The 18,121-nt window shown below is 51.8% G+C and overlaps 1 protein-coding gene across 3 annotated transcripts in view; it reads right to left on the bottom strand.

Annotated features, from left to right (window-relative positions):
* Positions 1-3,195: 3,195 nt before the first annotated feature.
* The window catches only part of ADAR (adenosine deaminase RNA specific), a 28,140-nt gene continuing 13,214 nt past the window's right edge, over positions 3,196-18,121 (bottom strand). For 2 of the 3 annotated variants that reach the window (XM_036272093.1, XM_036272091.1), the window contains exons 7-15: positions 12,851-13,076; positions 12,428-12,599; positions 11,765-11,858; positions 10,820-10,942; positions 10,412-10,545; positions 8,711-8,893; positions 8,098-8,210; positions 7,634-7,761; positions 3,196-7,491 (exon numbers count right to left, since the gene is read on the bottom strand). In XM_036272093.1, the coding sequence (XP_036127986.1) occupies positions 7,254-7,491; positions 7,634-7,761; positions 8,098-8,210; positions 8,711-8,893; positions 10,412-10,545; positions 10,820-10,942; positions 11,765-11,858; positions 12,428-12,599; positions 12,851-13,076 (1,411 nt within the window). In that variant the 3' untranslated portion in view covers positions 3,196-7,253. The remainder of the gene's footprint in view (positions 7,492-7,633; positions 7,762-8,097; positions 8,211-8,710; positions 8,894-10,411; positions 10,546-10,819; positions 10,943-11,764; positions 11,859-12,427; positions 12,600-12,850; positions 13,077-18,121) is intronic. The other variant, XM_036272094.1, reaches the window with a different exon arrangement.

Below are 18,121 nucleotides of genomic sequence, written 5' to 3' on the forward strand. Positions count from 1 at the left end.
CCCACACAGTCAGGTCCACTGGAGGCTGGACCAGCCGCTCTCCTTCTCTGCTTGCATCACCCAGGCAACAGTGTTGCTGCTCGAGGATGAAGGCTGAGAAAAGGAGGACGAAGATGCCGCAGACTTCCAGCCTGAGGAAAGTGTGAAGGGGAAGGGGCCGAGAAGGGGACAGAATCATCCATTGCCTTCAAGTCATGGGGAGGGGTGTGGAGGCAGGGGGAGGGACAGGGGCGCTAACTGTGCTGGGCTGGCCAGATACAATGGCAGCTCAGAAGAGAGGAGCAAGAGGAGAGAGGCCTGGGTGTGACCTGACGCTTGTCTCTGCTCCAGTGAACAGCGGTTGGGCTGCGTGGGCCTCACCATGGGCAGAGGTTCCTGCCCAGAGGGTTAGTCTGGTGCTGAGGTTAGACTCCTGGGGGAAGCTTCCAGTCCCGTCCCACAGCTCCTAGGGTCCAGAGCCTAGCCCCAGTTCCCCTGATCCCCGTGAAGAATTCTCTGCACCCCCTGGACTTTCCTCTCCGTCCTTTCTTGCTCTGCCAGGATGTGGAGGGCAAGGTTGGGTATTGGGGAACCTCTGAGATTTGAGTCTTTGCATGACCTGCTTGGAGCCTGAGGTCTGAGTACACAGACTTTGTGAGAAGGGCAAGTTCACAGGCTGTTTTAACTCCAGTTGAAGTAGATGAAGGATGTTAGCTGTAAGCAGACCCAGCCTTTGCCTACAGCAGAGCAGGCTGCCAGGAAGCATCCCATCCTGTGAGCTCCTGGAGGGGACAGCTGGAGGCCACCTGTCCTGTTAGCGTAGAAAACAGACCTCTTATGGGATCTTTTGTCCCCATCTCTGCCACGTGCCTGGCCCTGATTTATGGTCCCAGCCTGTGCTCAGTGCTGGGCCAGCAGGTGGCCAGTCGCAGAGGGGCCAAGTGCATTGAGGGGCCTGCCCCACACAGATCGTGCTGGTCTCAAGCCCAGCTGGACTCCTGCTTCTCCAGGCGCAGTACAGGTTGAGGTGGGGGTGGGGTACTGATGGGAGAGAGGAGAGACGGGGCATGTGCAGACTGGACAGGGACCACATCCTGGATTCTAGTCCCAGCTCTACCACTTAACCACCTTGAACAAGTCTCTGCCTTGCTGGGTCTCTGCTTCCTTATCTATAAAATGGGGACAGTGATGCCCTCTTTGTGGGGTTGCTATGAGGATGAAGTGATATTTGTGAAAAAGCCAAGGGCCCTCACTGGCACAGAGTAGATGCTCTGTTAACGTGGAGTCAGAGCAGTAAGAGCTGCTGGGAATGGGGTCACCTGTCATGTCAGTTTCCCCTTCTCTTTCTTGAACAAACCCAGTCCCTCCGAACAGCTCCTGGACCTGGGGGAATTGAGAGGTGGAGGGAGTGCTTGGTGAGTCTAGGGGGCAGGTCTCTCGGGAGCATCTTCAGCAGAGTCTCGTCTCATTCCTGGGATGAAACTGGCCTTGGCCCTGACCTCCCTTCTGGGCCAGCCCCCCCCCCCCACCGGATGTAGGTGTGTGCTCAGGCCCTCAAGCTGACGGAGGCCTGTGCTGGAGCTGCGCGATGTCCCCGCTTTCTCCCACCCGCCGGAATGGGCTCCGGACCTCTCTTCTGAGGGGGTAGTGTCTTAGCTCCGTGGAAACTCCCTTTTCCCAGAACAGCAAATTGAGAGTTGCCAGTATTATGCCTGGATCCACCTCAGACTCATATCTCTTAGGAAACATTCTGGAACCTGAAACAGCAATTGGAAAGGAACTCTCTCTCTGGAGAGTTGGTGTCTCCCTCTGAAGGGTAGGGTGCTGGCCCGGGGCCCACCCTGCTGGCTCTCCCGGGCTCCTGGCCCCATCAGCTACTATTGTTGGCTGTACTTGCTTTGAGTACGTCCCCAGGGGCTGTTGTCCAAGTCAGTCAGCAGAGGGCGATCAGGGACCTAGAGAGCGGCTTCTCTGAATCCTCTCCGCAACCTGACACATAGAAAACCGAGGCCTGGAGATTGTGTGCTGCCTGTCCTTGCACAAGAACTTCCTCTGCATTTGTTCATCCTCACCTGTAAATGGGGGTGACAGAGTGGGCTGGGGGCTGCACATCGATGTACATGAAGGGAACAGGGCAGGGTGCCTGGGGCAGTGCCATTCCTTCCGTCTCTGGCTTCAGCCCTTTGGGGACCACCCCCATAGGGAGGGGAGGGCGGAGCTGGAGGGAGAAGGGCACCGCTGCACGGGCCAGGTCTACATGTCAGTACAGGGCTTGAAACCTCCAGGGCCCTGGGAAGCTTTGGAGAACCAGCATGTTCCATTCTCAGGTCCTCTGTCCTCCCCTTGGTGTTGTCTGGGCAGCACCTTGCACCTTCCTTGGTGAGACTGTTTCTGGGAAGAACTGGGTACCCAGCTCAGCACTGGGCAAGGACCGGAGGCCCCAGATCTGAAGAGGGAAGCGGAGACACTGGATGCACCTGCGGGAGGGGCTTGGGAGGGGCAGTGAGGAAATGAGTTGGGACGGTCTCCGCAAGACCACAGGCGACAGGATGGCCATTTCGTCTGAAAAGAGCGTCTGCGAGACGCTTGCCTTGGAGAGCTGGCACTGCAGCAGGAGGGAGGCGGCTTCCCGGCCCCAGGGAGCTGATTCCGGAACAGCTGGTACCAAGTTACTGAAATCTTTGAGAGCAAACAAGACATGGGCAGCCCCAGCCGGCATTCTCTGCAGAGGAAGGCTGTCTGTGGGGCCGGGAAGGCAGCCGGTTCCCTCCAAGGAGACAGGGATGCTCTGTGGGGTTTGGGGAGCTCTGGCTCCCATGGTCTCCTCCGGATTCCAGTGTTGGCTACTGTTTACTGGGGGCCTGCTCTGTGTCGGGGGCTTCATTCACCGTCTATTCCTCACAACCACCCTGCGGGACGGGCCCGCTGACAGACACCAGGCCCAGGGAGGCCAGGTGGCGGCTGGCGAGCAGTGCTGGGCCTGGAGCCGGGGGAAGGGAGGCGAGGGGCATTCCGGCCCTTGTCGGAACTCATTCCCCGGGCCAGGTGGGCTGGGTCCGGCGGCTCCCTCTGCTTCTAGGCAGTGAGGTCGTCACAGCCTCCCTCCCAGCCCAGCTGCTGCCGGCCAGCCTCCCGCTCACCCACCGGACTAGACAGAGGACAAGCAGCCACCTTTTTATTTTTAACTTTTAAAAAATATTTATCTTTATTGTTGGAAGTATTATAGATGTCCCTCCTTTCCCCCCATCATTCATCCCAACAGGTCCAAGAGGTCAGTGTGACAGCCACATGGGCCCTAAGGGACTGCAGGTCTAGGGACCGTTAGGGCACCTCACTCATCCACCCTTGGGGTCCATCTCCCCTACACTGGCCTGGTTGGCCTCCCTTGTCTGTGTTCCTGGACTATTTGCACTGGTCTAGCCCACTCCAGGCCAGACTCATTAGGAACTCAAGACGCTTGTAAAGACAAGTTGTTTCCAAATATGTCTTGTCTCATACTGGGGGGTGGGGAGGACCCTCATGGGCCGGGTTGGCAAATATGGGAAACACAGAATGCTGGGAAAACTAGACATCGAAGACATTAGAAGAACCTGAAGAGAAAAGGTCAGTGGTAACAGTTCAATTATTGTGATGTGTTACAAGTCCCTTCATTAGATGGAAATGAAATGACCAAATGGCTGGGCCTGCAGTAGACAGAGCCCAGAAACAACTCCGGGGAGGACCCATCTCCTGGAGGCAGGGGTGGCGGGCCCCTCACAGCTCAGCTCTGGGAAGCCGAAGCTGTGGCCTGCGCGGAGGCGAGCTTCTCCCAGACACTGGTGTGAAACGGGCCCAAATCCAGGGAATGGCATTCAGTTGTGGGCCTCCTAGGTGAAACGCAGGGTGAACAGCAACGAAGACACTCCTGTGGTCCTGCACGCAGTGTACCCCTGGCCCCGTCAGGGGTGGGGGGGAGGACAGCCTGTTCCCTCTGCAGACACATCTGGCACCAGCCTTAGTCATGAAAGAAACTACCCACTTCCTCAAAGACCTGGGTACGTCTCCCTCCCGGTGGAACAGGAGCTGCCTGCAGACAGGACAGAGGCGCTCCAGGTTCCCGGTACATCATGGCAACAGACACACCGTCCTTTCCTGTCTTTAAAACTGTCCAGCTCACCCAGCAGCACCATTTCAACAGGCTGAATGACTCAGTTCTTCTGGCCCTTAGCGTGCCCCAGGCATGTCACCGGCCCTCCTGGCCCAGCTCTTGCGTCTGCACAATGGGTGAGGAAGGCAGCTTCGTTGTGATTTACAGCCTTGCCCTTGTGTCCTCTGGTATATAATTTTTAAAAGGTCAAGGATGAATTTTATAGAAATTCTGGACTAAATTACAACGTGCAAAGTGGTGCGTTCTCTTTGAAATTCAAGACGAAGAAATATTCTGGATGCCATCTAGAAAGTAAAAAGCAAATGTCCTGTCTCCTGAGACTGCAGCTGAGCCAGTCCTATTCAGTCGGCGACTTGACTCCAAACATGCACGTCCCTGCAGGCAAAGCACCTGGGGGGGGGGGGGGATGTTGAGCGGAGGGAGCTGTAAAACCACTCTCAAGGAGAGGTGGAATTCTGTGCGTCCTCTGGTACTGTCTCATGGAATCTTTTCCTACCCTGGGCCTTGCAATCTTGCCTATCAAGTCCTAGGAACGAGACATTTAAGGCCGAGCTCTGATGGGGGTACCTGATGTACCTCTCTGCCCGACGCAAGCTCACCTCCCGGGCAGGCGCATTGAAATGGCGCCTTTCTGCAGGTGGGGTGGCCTGTCCCCAGGTGTCAGATGCAGCTGGTGCTGCTGCCGGAAACTGTCCCCACTTCTCCCCCACCAAGAACCAAGACTTGAAGCTTTCTACCAATTCAGATTCTCTCTCTTTCTTTCTTTTTTTATTTAGGAGGAATGTATAAGGTTAGTCACTGTTACCAAGCGACACATAAAAGCGGAATCAAAGACTGACTGCAGCCATCATGGCACCAAGTCCGTGCTTGGGCTCTTCCTCACTCTGCTCTTGGAGTCACTGCCAAGACCCCAAAACCAACACAGTCCCTTCAAAGTGAGTAAAGGAAATAGCTTCAAGCGGCGACAATTTTTACAAGTGATTATTCAAAGAATGCACAATAGCCACAGTTCAGACAAATCAACTACAAAGATTGTTTAAAAAAAGGGGGGGGGGTCCTGCTTATTAAAAACAAAGATCGGACAAGAAAGTGAAGAGAATACTCTAGGCGGGGGCTCTGCCTCCTCTGTCCTGTGTGACTCCCAGGGGTATGGGGGGTGCGGCCGTACAGGGCCTGACACAGGCTCGTTTCCAGCAGACGCGGGGTTCAGGGGTGCCTTGCCCTCTTCCTACAGCAGAAACCAAACACTACCAGGTTGCTAGACAAGATTGGGGTGAGCAGGGGCTCTGGTCTTTTGAGAGCCCCGTCCTCCTGGTTCGAGCGCTAAGTCTGAGCTCTGCAGGAGGTTCCAGCGCCCGCGATGAACCAGAGGGGCTGATGTCCTGAGGAACCAGGGATGACACCTCCAGCCTGAAGGACCAGGAGGTCAGCCGCCTCCGAGGTTCACAGGGCGGGGTGAGGCACGCACCTCCCTCTGGAAGACAGCGCGGTTTCCCAGCAGCTCCTTGGGACACTGGTGTTCCGCCGACATCCTTGGTGTATTAATAAAACTTCGGTTTTCTCATTTGGCCAATTTTGGGGAATAGTAGCCACAAGAATAAAAGTGTGACTGTGGGTATCTATTGTTGAAGAGGTGGGACAGATGAGAGTTTACGGGTCAGTTGTGTGCGAGGCTGGGAGAGGCGGGGAATCATTTGAGGTGCCGGCTCAGCGTGTTAACAGATCAAGATAGAGGGATTCTCTAGAGAGGCCAGCTCCGGTCTCAGGGTGGCGGGGCCTCTGTGCTTCTCTGGAGCATGGCTGCCTGATGTTGGCCCAGAGCCAGACTCCTCAGAGAGGCTGATGGCTCTCACCGCGAGCTTCGTGAGCTTGAGGTGCAGACCAAGGGCTCCACCTCATAGACTTTGAGGACAACCTGCCCTTTCACCTATAACTGCTGTCATACATCAGCCCTGTGGATTCCATACAGGCAGGCAGAGCTCAGGTCTGTGACCCACCCAAGAATGACCTTCAGAAGTCACCTGACAAAGCAGAAGCACTTGGGTAAATGAAAAATTATGTCTGAATTTAAATCTGGGCAATTACAGGTTATCTGGAGCATTTAAGACTCAACATTTATGGCATTCTTTCAAATACTCCTAATTTACCCATGTCTTGATCAACTGTCAGAAACATGCCGGTAGAACAGTGATCTGACCCAACATCACTTTTTGCCTGATTCCTGCTAAGTCCTGTTTATCTAAGCAGAGGCGTTTCACCCTCCAGGCCCTAACCCCTACTGGGAGGACACATTCCTAGGACTGCGTCAGGAGGGGGCAGCTGGGAGCTGGCCACCGTCCAGGGCATGTCTGTGCTCCCCAGGAACGGCTCGCGTCACCCCTGCAGGGGGCACCACAGCTGCAATTCCCTCCGTGTCTGGCTGGTTGTCTCCTTCCCTGCCACTTGGGGAAGGGAGGCAGCTTTCCGGGCCTCTTGGCTCCTCCTGAGTTGGCTGAAGTGCAAGATCTGAGATCACTGAGCACTATCTGCAGATTCCAATCACACTGGGCGCCAGTCATCAACTGACTGCATTTCAAACTCCTGCTCTTATAAGTCTCTCTCCAAATTCTCTACGTTCACCTCTTTACCCTCTTGGAGGAAAATGAGAAACTTGATTATAGGAAGGACTCTCAGAAGGGGCAGAGGGTAAGCAGAAGGGCTTGCAGAATCCACACATGAAATCTTCATCGGTCCCTGACATGATTCACAGAGTTGATTAGAACCTAATCACGACCACAGGAGGCCAGAGTGGCCGACAGGGGAAGGGAACGGACACCCCGAGCAGAGAGATCTCGAGATGGACGGCGGGTGTGCAGGTGCGGCTCCGCACTGGTGGAGAGCAGAACCCTCCACTCCCCTGTCTCGACCTCTTTGCTTGAGAAGAGAGAAGGGGCCTGGTGAGGTCGGGTATTCCCAGAGAGCAGGATAAACAGGAACCCCAAGGTCTCAGTGTCACCAACTGTGGTTCCGTTAAAAAGAAGAGAGAAGAAAAGAAAAGGGAAAAAAGAGCCCGGGACCGGAGGAATGCTATGACTACCCCTCTCTCACCCCAGTGTAAAACACCCCAACCCCCAGCCACTGGATCACACTATACTGGGCAGAGGTAAAAATTCTTTTCCTCCTGAGGTTTGCTTATCCAGTTCCCATAGCCCATGTCTTTCAGGCTTTTTTTGAAGTAGTTCTTGGCTATCTCGTAGTCGCGGGCAGCTTTCTTGGCCTCACCATAGGAGAGTTTAAGTAGATCCCTGCGGTACCGGAAGGAACACAGCTTCTTAAACAGAAGAAAAATGTTCTTTTTGGAGACCCTGGACAATTCATTCCGTGGCCTGGAGAAACAAAAGAACTCATTACTCACCCAGGACCAGAGAAGGTGGGAGCCCCTGGTGAGGACACCAGCAGGGGGGTAGCCCTTAGGTTCTGGAGATGGGCAAACATGATGTCGGTGAGTCCTTGCTGTCTCCCCCTTACCCGTCCACGGTGCCCCTGGTCCCATCCAGGATCTCCAGGTCATAGCCGTCGGCCAAACACCAGTTGACGCTCGTCTCCTTCGTCTTCCCGGACTGCCTTTTGGAATCATATACGCTGACTCGGCCAACCTAGGAGTCCCAGGAGCACCAGGAGACAATGGAAACTTCTCAGGTAAAAGGTTCTGAAGCAGGGACTCGACTGTCACAGGGAAAGGGAAGCGAGGGCTCGTGACCTCCCCCACAGGCAGGGTTCTGTCTGGCGGAGACTAGGCATACCAACCCCACTTCCATCGAGATTAATTCCAGACTAAAAGGAGAAAAGATGTTGGCATCCAAAAGGAGAAAAGGGTAAGTTCTTGGGACCCAACTAAGGCTCCCCTTGACCACACTGTACTTTTCTGCTCTGTGAACAGATTGCTTGAAAGGGAGAAAAATGTCAAGGGAAACATGGGTGGGTTATAGCACCTTGGGGTGGTTGACAATAAAGGGATGTCGTAGTCCATCCTCAAATGCACTCCCATCTCTTGTCACACGGCAGCAAATGGCACGAGTCAGATGCCCTTGGCTGAAAAGGTAACCTGAGTATGAAAAAAAAAAAGTACACACCTGTGTTTGCACCAAATGCTGTTAAGAGGCAGAGGCATGTGGGTGGGAAGGGATGTCTCAGGATACAAAACAGTTTTCAAGACAGAGAAGCAGCTCCCTTATTAGGAAACATTCTGACTGCGGCTACCTAGGATGTACACGGGATCATCAAACATTTAGGCAGAATGTCTAAGGTTCCAGATAAGGCGAAGGGCCGTGGAGATGGGGAAACGCAGACACTGCAGTTTGAAGCTGCTGTGTTTCGTTAACTCATCTTGAGGAGACCTGCCTGGCGTGCCCTTTACTTGGGCTTGCTGCCTAAACCGTCTTCCCGTCATGACAGACTGGATGCTCAGAGTCAATTACTGACTGAACCAAACACTCTTTGCGAGGTGGAGACATCATGCTCACACCTGGCAACGAAGCATGCAGTTTGCTGAGATTTGGGCACTAGAATGACAGACTGGTTCGGCTCCCAAGACAGGTCCCTTACCCAGCGTGACGGATTTGAGGTACACGGGCTGCAGGAAGTGGGTCAACAGCGCTCCTTGCAGGCCGAGCACATTCCAGCGTAGGATTTTGTCACTACAGGACATGGTACGGAGTCTCTCCCCGAGCCGAATGCCATCCCACGTGGGCACAATGTCACTGGACTCCACCGGGATTGTGCCTTCCCCTGTGTGAGAGACTCACATCAGACCCACCCTGGGCCAAGCACTCCCTGGCATGGTGTTTGTACCTCAGACTTGGGCCACTGGCTACTCACTCTTGTTCTTCGTGTATTTCACACCATCTACTATGTGCTGGGCACTACGCTTGTGCTGGGAAATCATGGGGAGCAAAACCAAATACGATCCTTATCCTCCTAGAACATTTATGAAGGCGCGAGGCTAGAAGGGGAACGGGACGGGCACCAATCAAGCAACACACACGAAGGGTTCTCAGTGGTAACAGGGCTCTGAAGGGAACCTCTGAGACAGAACCGCCAGGGCAGCTGAGGCAGGAAGGAGAGGGAACAGCTGTAAGAGCATTTCACACAGAACAGTGGAAGCAGAGGCCCTGGCGCAGCGACAGGCCGGCTGTCCGGGGAGCCGATGAAGCATGTGAGCTTGGCTTTTCTGTGGTGTGTCGGAAAACCATCACAGGGCGGCGGCTCTTCCTTTTTCTGAATAACAGCTTTACCGAGAGAACTCGCCCACTTAAAGCATACAACCCAATGACTTTTAAAGTGTATCCACAGTTGTGCGAACGTCATCCCGATCCACTCGAAAGCCTTTCATCTCCTCAAAGGAAACTTCCCACCCTGGCAGTCCTGCCCCTTCCCACCCAACCCTCCCGCCCCCAGGCAGCCATTACTTTACTTCCTATTTATACAGATTTACCTATTCTGGACATTTCATATAATGGAATCGTATCATACGTAATCTTTTATGACTGGTTTCTTTTATTTATATACGTTTTCAAGGCCCACCCATGTTGTAGCATGTACCGGGACTTCATTTCTTTTCATGGCCAAATAATATTCCATCATGTGGATCTATCTCCTTTTGTTTATCCATTTATCAGGTGATGGGCATTTGGGTTGGTCCCACTTTTCGCTAACACATAATGCCGCTGTGAATTCTGTGCACGTTGTGTGTGGACATCGGTTCTCCAGGCTCTTGGCGAGAACGACCTAAGAGCAGCTCTGGTTCCCACCTGAGGGTTTGGAGCTGGGAAGTGACACGATCTGAGTCGTGTCTGAGGGAACAGGAGTGGTCGTGGGGAGACAGTGAGGACATCAGAGGCCAGCAGAGGTGGGAGCTGGCAGACACCGTGTGGGACCAGCAGCCGACGACAGGGACAGGGCATTTGGCATCCTCCTGCCTCTTCCGCAGGGCTGGGTTCTGTACCACTTAATTTTCTCCACCCTCCCCGAGGCGACCCTGCCCACTCCCATGGCTATAAGGATTACCTATAGGAGGATGGCTCCCACATTGTTGTTTCCAGCCAGGCTCTCGCCTCTGGGCTCTAGATGGTTACCTCTGCCTCCTATTCGATCTTGATCTTCCTAGAGACATTTCCCCTACCCAGACTTTCCCTCTCCCTGTAAACAAGACCCCTGTACCCCAGCAACTAACGGCAAACCCTGGCAGCTGTGCCTTGTCCCTGTGAGGAACCTGGCCCTGTGGGGGAGGGAGGCCGGGTCACTCACCGTTTTCTACTTTGGTGCGGAGCTTGCCTTGTTTGGGATTCTCAAACACAGGGTAGTGGCGGGAGTCTGTGCTCTCCACTGCACGGTCGCTGCAGGACTTGTCAAAGAGAGCCCCGTCCCCACACGGGGCCGTGCTGCAGAACAGGGGCAGCTGTTAAACTCGCCTGTGCAGATGTTTCTCTCCCATTCCCTGGACCCAGGCACTGTCCCATGTGGGGAAAACAAGGGACTTCTTTCAAGCCTGTCATGGGGTGGGCAGAGGAGTACGTGGGAGTCGCCTCGTGCCAGGTGCGTACAGAGCTGAGTGGGGCCCATCGAATAAGCTCATTTATGGACTAGGAGAGCAATTAGACACCCGCCCGGGAAGCCTGGCAGGGCCAGCGAGGTGGCAACTGAGGCCGTACAGACCTGATGTAAAGGTGGAAAGACACAGTCTTCTTTATTTGGAGCTTTTCTCCTCCCTTAGCAGGCTCAAATATACTATCCTTTGCAGTCTGGGGGTTGTACTTCATTAACTCACTGTAGAGAAATCTACAAGACGAAAGTCTGGTTAAGACGACAGCTTTGATTCCGGGAAGAGCAGCGGCTTCTGCAATTGGACCTCAGGTAAGGAAAAGCCTTGATGTTGCAGACCTTTCCTGGTTTCTCAGGTGAGAGGCGCTGGGAAACTCCATGGGGGGCCTCGGCATTTCTTCAAGCCAAGTCAGCCTTTCGGGCCCATTTCATTTCTGCCAAGAGCTCCCTGCTCTGGCAGCTACAGGAGTTCTAGGGCAGGGTAAACGGATTCGGGGACTACAGGAGGCTGTGGCTTCACCCTGGGTCTCTCCATCAGTTTAAGGTAAGGAACTGGAAGAGAAAGCTGGCAGGCCAGGGGGCTTGTTTAAAGATCCTCAAAGGCAGCCTGGCTGGTGTGGCTCAGTGGGTGAGCGTCGACCCTGCACCAAGAGGTCGCCAACTGAATTCCCAGTCAGGGCACATGCCCAGGTTGTGGACCCGATCCCCAGTGGGGGGCGTGCAGGAGGCAACCAATCGATATTCTCTCTCATCGATGTTTCGATCTCTCTCTTCCTCTCTAAAATCAATAAAGAAAAAAAAAAAAAAAGGATCCTCAAAGGCAGATGGAAGGCTTCCTCATCCCTAAAGCCCTGAGGACCAAGAGGTCATTTGTGCTTTTTAAAAAGGCACGAAGCAGTTAGCAGAGAAGGGAGAGCAGCGAACAGCAGGCTGAGAAGTGGGTGCAGCCTGGGTCACGGAGGTTAAACGGCTGACGCTGCGGTGAGCAAGCCGCAGTCTGGTGGGGGCCGGGTGGGGTTGGTGGGGTGGAGGCGGCTGTCCCCCGCAGACCCCGCTCACCTGATGAAGCCCCTGCGGGAGATGATCTCCGCGTGGCAGTCATTGACCGTCTCTCCCTTTAGGCTCAGAGAGTCTCCTTTCACACAGCGGTTCCCTAGGAGGGCATCGAAAGTCGATGTGAAATTTCCAGAGGAAAGTGACGATGAAGAGGGTAGAGGCTGTTTGTTCTTTTCTTTTTTTTAATCCTCACCCGAAGACATTTTTCCATATTTTGTTCAGATAGAGTGGGAGGGAGAGAGAGAGACAGAAACATTAACGTGAAAGGGACACATCGAGTGGTTGCCACCCGCACGACCCAACCAGGGCCGGGGACAAACTGCAACCGAGGTACATGCCCTTAGCGGGAACCGAACCCAGGTCTCTCTGAACCTCAGGCTGACACGCTAACCGCTGAGCAACCGGCCAGGGCGAGGCTGTTTGTTCTTAAGGCTTGAAGGCAGAAATGGCCTCAGTTGGTCAGATCCTGACTCCCTCCTCTCCTCCCTAGCAAATGAGACTTCACTCCCCACTCTGAATTCACTAGCTAGATTGAAATACAAGCAGCATCTTTTTTCCCCACCTTCAACTCGCCCGCATGGAATTCCAGAAGAGAATGATAAGGACATGCTTCCCGGCACTGTGGTGGGGGAAGAGTGGGGGAGCATGCCTCAGAACCTCACTGACCTGTCCCCAAGCTGACCACGACCCCCAGGTCATCAGAGTCTTTCTTCATGATGATGGCAGCCAGGATCTTGCGGCCAAGCAAGGAGGGCTGGAAGCTGTTGGTGAGCGCGTTGAAGCACCGGTGGCTCAGCATGGCTATCTGGTCGTGGAAGGTGCTGCCGGTGAGAGGGAGCTGCGGGACAGGCGGCCGTGTCAGGGCCACAGCGCTGGGCTGCGGCACCGTGCCGAGTGGGCGGGGAGACTGCGTTCACGCGGCTGTGAACTGTCCTCTCCCCTCACTCCTAGTGTCCCCGTTCCATGTTCTATGAGGCTAATATTAAAGCCCAGGAATAATTCACATGATAGCAACTTAAAAGCTAACTCCACCCAGAAAGGAGCTAGCTGGACCCCAAAAAAAGATAGCACAAAAGTAGACGTCTTAACTGTCTTTGGCTGTGCTTCTGGGGACCTTGAGAGGAGGAGCATAGTTCTTCTGAGACTGGCCCCTGTCACTGGGGTTACCTCTGTGAAACCCATGCGCTCTGCCTTCTCGTTCTCCCCAATCAGGACGCGGAGAGCGGCGTCCGCTGCCTCCTGTTTGCCTTGCTTCTTGCTGTGCGCGCAGACGGCTGGGAACCAGCGACCCCCAACTTTTGCTTGATAAACAAACCTTTGGGATGAAAAGCAGGGGATGAAGACAAGCACCTGAGCTTGGTGGCAGTTGCAGAAAAGGGCAAGTTTTGCTGCGAAGCAGCCCGTCCTGCCAGCATAAGCCGTCGCTCTCACAGCTCTCCTGGGGTAGCATGCCCAGACTCGGATGTGCTCGGACCACGGCGTGAGTTTTGCTAGACTCAGATATCACCTGGACTATTACTTATGTAACATCTTTCTTTAAATGGACTAATTTAAAATGTAAACACATTTGTTTAAAAAAATTTTTTCTGTATTGACTTTAGAGAGAGAGGGAGAGAGAGAGAGAAACATTGATAAGAGAGAACATCGACTGGTGGCCTCCTGCATGGCCCCACTGGGGACTGGGCCCACAACCTGGGCATGTGTCTTACAGGGAATCGAACAGGTGACCTCTTGGTGCATGGGTTGATGCTCAACCACTGAGCTACATTGGCCAGACAATGCCTTGATTTTTTTCAGTACCTGATACCATTTCCTTATTAGTTCAAGAGGACTTAACCTGGAGACGTCAGAAAGTCAAGGTCTGCCTTAGACCAGAGAACCAAACTTCTATGAGGAGTTATTTTTTGATTCCTGGAAACCTTGGGAGGGCTATGGGGGACTGGGGAGTAACTTGGGCACGTGAGCTCTGCTGACTGTAAGGGGCTTGAGTAGAGCAGGGAGTGGGCAGCACTGCAGGGGGCCTGGGGGCCCCTCCCTTCCTGGTGGGGATCTCACACACACACAGGGAAGAGCAGGATGGAGCAAAACGGTCGGGGCATCTCCCAGATCAGGGTTCAAGAATCCTAGCTTTCAACCAGATTCTAATTTTTTTTTAAATATATTTTTTATTGATTTTTTTAGACAGAGGGAGGAAGGGACAGAGAGAGAGAAACATTGATGTGAGAGAAACATCGGATGAGAGAAACATCGGATGAGAGAAACATCGACTGGCTTCCTCCTGCACACTGCCTAGTGGGGATCGAGCCCACAGCACAGGCATGTGCCCCGACTAGGAGTCGAACTGGGACCTCTCAGTGCACGGGACCATGCTCAATCCACTGAGCCACACCAGTGGGGCAATCCTAATCTTCTGGTTGGGGACCCTGCTTTGGCTCATCCAGCTGCAGGTGGTAACAGGAATCGATCTCGTGCAACCACAAGGAGCTGTCGCTACTCCTTGCTTACCCTAAGCGCTGAATGCCTCTGTCACTCCTTATTTTGCTGATGCCGGCAGGTGGGTGCAGGGCAGTGGGCTGAAGTTCAGTGAAGGACAGGGACAGTGGACTGAAAGACACTGGAGAGGGGGTGGGGCTAACCATGTAGGGTCTGACAGATGGATCCTGGAGAATTTCATGACTGTTCCATGTGTTTGAACATATATCATATATGTATCTATGATAAAATTTGTGGACTATGTAATTAGAACCCTTTAGAGCTGCACTGTCCAATATAGTGGCCACTAGCCACAAGAGGCTATTAATTTTAATTAAAATTCAATACAACGAATAATTCAGTGCCTCAGTCACGCTAGTCATATTTCAAACACTCAGTAACACGTATGGCTGGTGGTTAGCCTCTTCAGTGGAATTCTGGAGACAAAAGCTCCACTGGAATGAATTAGGGAAGTGAAGACAAAGACTATAAATTCTTTTGAAAGGTTTGGCTGTGAGGACAGCAGAGAGATGCTGGGGTCAAGAAAAGGTCCCTAAGAGGGCATGGGCATGTCTACAGGAGGACAGCAATGACCCAACAGAGGGAGTGCCTGGTGATGAGAGGGGGCCCAGGTACAGGGCGAGGGAGGGGCCTCCTGCACGCGACGCAGAGGACAGGGCAGGCTGGGAGGTGCATCTGCTGATGGCAAGGTCAAGTATCTGGCATGTGATTATTGCTATTTTCTCAATTAAGTGTGAATGAAGGTCACCAGGGTAGAGTGAGAAAGAGGGAGTTTGGTGGACATCTGAAGAGAGAGGCAAAGGTCTGAAATGGTTTTCTCAGAGTAGGAAAGAAAATTTAGTACAAAAATATAGTAGGAGAAATGCTGGGAAGAGAGCAAAAGTGGGGGTGGAGGCAAGTGGCAGTCCCTCCCTGCAAACCTCTCTGGCTTTCCGTTGCTTGTCGGGTAAAAACATAACGGGCTTCCACGGTCCTGTGGGCCTCCCCACCCCTCCGGTCTCACCTGGTGCCACCCACACGGCCTTCTGCAGCCCGAGCAGCCTGCTCTCCTCCACAGCACCGGAGGTGACCATCTCCTTAGCCAGAACCCTCCACCTCCCTCTCTTCATCTTCCTCAGACCTCGGGGAAGCCCTCCCCCCTCTCCGTGCGGAGTCAAGTCATGCCATGGAGATTCTCACTGCATCATGCAACGCGAGCCTTCTGTAATACATGTCACACATGAGCTCTTACATTTCTTTATGTGACTGATTACTATCTGGCTCCTGTACTAACAAATAAAATGTGCTCGGTAAGTATTTGTTGAATGAATAAATAAAGTGGGGCGATCAGGTGACTACTGCCATGGGTATGTGAGAGAACACACTGGCTTAGCCTAGAGGGTAACAGAGGAGGTGGAGAGAGGGGAGGCTTTTGGGGTAGAAATTGCAAATATAATAAACAGAATTTAAGGGTGGACAGTGGTGTCATTTACTGAGATAGGAAAGACCCAGGGCAGAAGAGGTTAAGGGACCAAAAATCAAGAGTTCTGTTTCTGACATGTCCTATTAGAGATGTCCATCCAGGAAGTGGTAAGTAAGCAGCTGGACAGAGGAGTCTGGAGCTCTGAGAAGGTCTCCAGCATTCTGATATTAAAAGTCATATAATTAGTGAAGGTTGCCAAGAAGAGTAGAGAGAAAGAAAAAAAAAGAGGACTCAGCATGATTCACATTAAGAAAAAAGTAATGTGTGTTTTTGTATTAGATGTTCAATAAATGCAGCTTCTAAGTTAGTATTTCCCTTCGTCTTGCGCAGCCTTCCTCGACCCCCGGAGACACTGGTCACGCGTGCAGTGTCCCCACAGCACCTGCGTTCCCTGCATCACAACTGGCCGCGATTCCGTGCCTGCGGTCCACTCGGGGGCAGGCGCTCTTCCTGCCTTCACTCTAGTTCTCAGTAGGTTCTTAAGTTCTGAATGAGCGACTGATTTGAAGTCCTAGAAAGGACTTTATAGATTTTACAGAACAGAAAGAGAAAATGGACTAAACCTATCACGCGAAGAGTGAGGTTAAAGACGGAGTGGGGAGGGTGTGAACCAGCAGCTGGAGGGACGGTGCACCTCTCCTCTCTGAGACGGTTCTAAATGAAGGGCAGCATCCCCCTGGTCTAACACATGCTGAGTGCATCCTGTCACACAGGACCAGGGGCCTCCTCTGGCCCCTCCAGGTTAACTGTTATAAACTGGGGTATGCAGCCCGGCCGGTGTGGCTCAGTGGCTGAGCATCAACCCATGCACCAAGAGGTCACCAGTTCGATTTCCCGTCAGGACACAATCCTATCATCTCTACACAATGTAAACTTTACATCCCCTTTCCTCTCTTTATACTTAATTTTCTCTAATAATTGCATCAGCTAGTAATTGCAGAATAGTAAATAATGATGACACTGGCATCCACATCTCCTTCTGACCTTAGAGGGAACAGTTCCAGGTTCGACATTAAGTAAGCTGCTGGCTTTTGATTTCAAACATGCATTTTTATTATGTTAAGGAGGGAATCAATAATTCCTAGTTTATTAACAGATTTTTAAAGAAAATCTACATAAATGTTGAATTTTACTAAATGCCTTTTTGGAATCTCTAGAGATGAACATGTGGTTTTCTTCTATGATCTATTAATATGGTAAATTATAATAAATATCTGAATGTAAGCTAATCTTCTTACTGCACTGACATGCCATTTTTCACATTTTAAAATGGCAAAGATAAAAATGTTAATAATACCACATTGGTCATGGTGTAGGGGAAAAGCCATTCTTCTATATAGGGTGTAGCAAGAGTAGATTTACAGTTGTTCATATGGAAATAATACACTCATTAATAAGTAATAATACAAGAATAAACTCTGTTTTGTGTACTCACAACTGTAAACCTACTTTGCCCCACTCTGTATTATTGGTGGAAGCATAAACTGGTATAATTCTCAATAAAGGAAAGTTTGACAATATTCTCAACATTTTAAATGTACATAAACATGTTATTCATTGCAGCATTGTTTATAATAGCAAAAGTCTAGAAACAATCCAAGTAGTTATCAATAGGGGCTGGTTAAATAAAATCATGATAAACCTGCTACACGGGAACACTGGACTTTGTAGTTATATACAAAGAATACAAAGTAACATGGAAACTCTCCAAGATAATACTGTTAGGTGTAAAAAGCCAACTGGAGATCAGTGTGTGTGTGTGTGTGTGTGCGCATATATACACACTTCTGTGTAACAAAAAAGAAATATACTTCCTTGTATTTACATAAAGATACTATGAAAGGATACATAATAACAAAGTTACATGTTGGTGTGCTGGGGTGTGTGTATGCGTGGAGGTGAGAGCTGGGCCAAAGGGAGAATGTGTGAAAGTGCATTTTTATATTTTTTATTTTTGAATAATTTTATTTTGGATTGTCTATTACTTACATATATAAAAAAAGGTACATGAGCCCTGGGCCGGTTTGGCTCAGCGGTTAGAGCGTCGGCCTGCAGTCCAGAGAGACCCGGGTTCGGTTCCCGCTAAGGGCACGTACCTCGGTTGCAGTTTGTCCCCGGCCCTGGTTGGGTCGTGCGGGTGGTGACCACTCCATGTGTCCCCTTCACGTCGATGTTTGTCTCTCTCTCTCCCCCTCCTACTCTATCTGAACAAAAATTAGAAAAATGTCCTCGGGTGAGGATGAAAAAAAAAAAGGTACATGACCCATGGCCCAGAAATTCCACTCCTGAAAATGTATACCACAGACATGTCTGCACACAGAAACAGACAGACAGTACCAGGGCAGTTACTGCAGAAGTGTTTTTAACAGTAAGACCAAAACCAACCTAAATGTCATTGAAAGTTG

The sequence above is a fragment of the Molossus molossus genome, unplaced genomic scaffold (assembly GCF_014108415.1).
Source record: "Molossus molossus isolate mMolMol1 unplaced genomic scaffold, mMolMol1.p scaffold_m16_p_20, whole genome shotgun sequence".
Taxonomy (NCBI): Eukaryota; Metazoa; Chordata; class Mammalia; order Chiroptera; family Molossidae; genus Molossus; species Molossus molossus.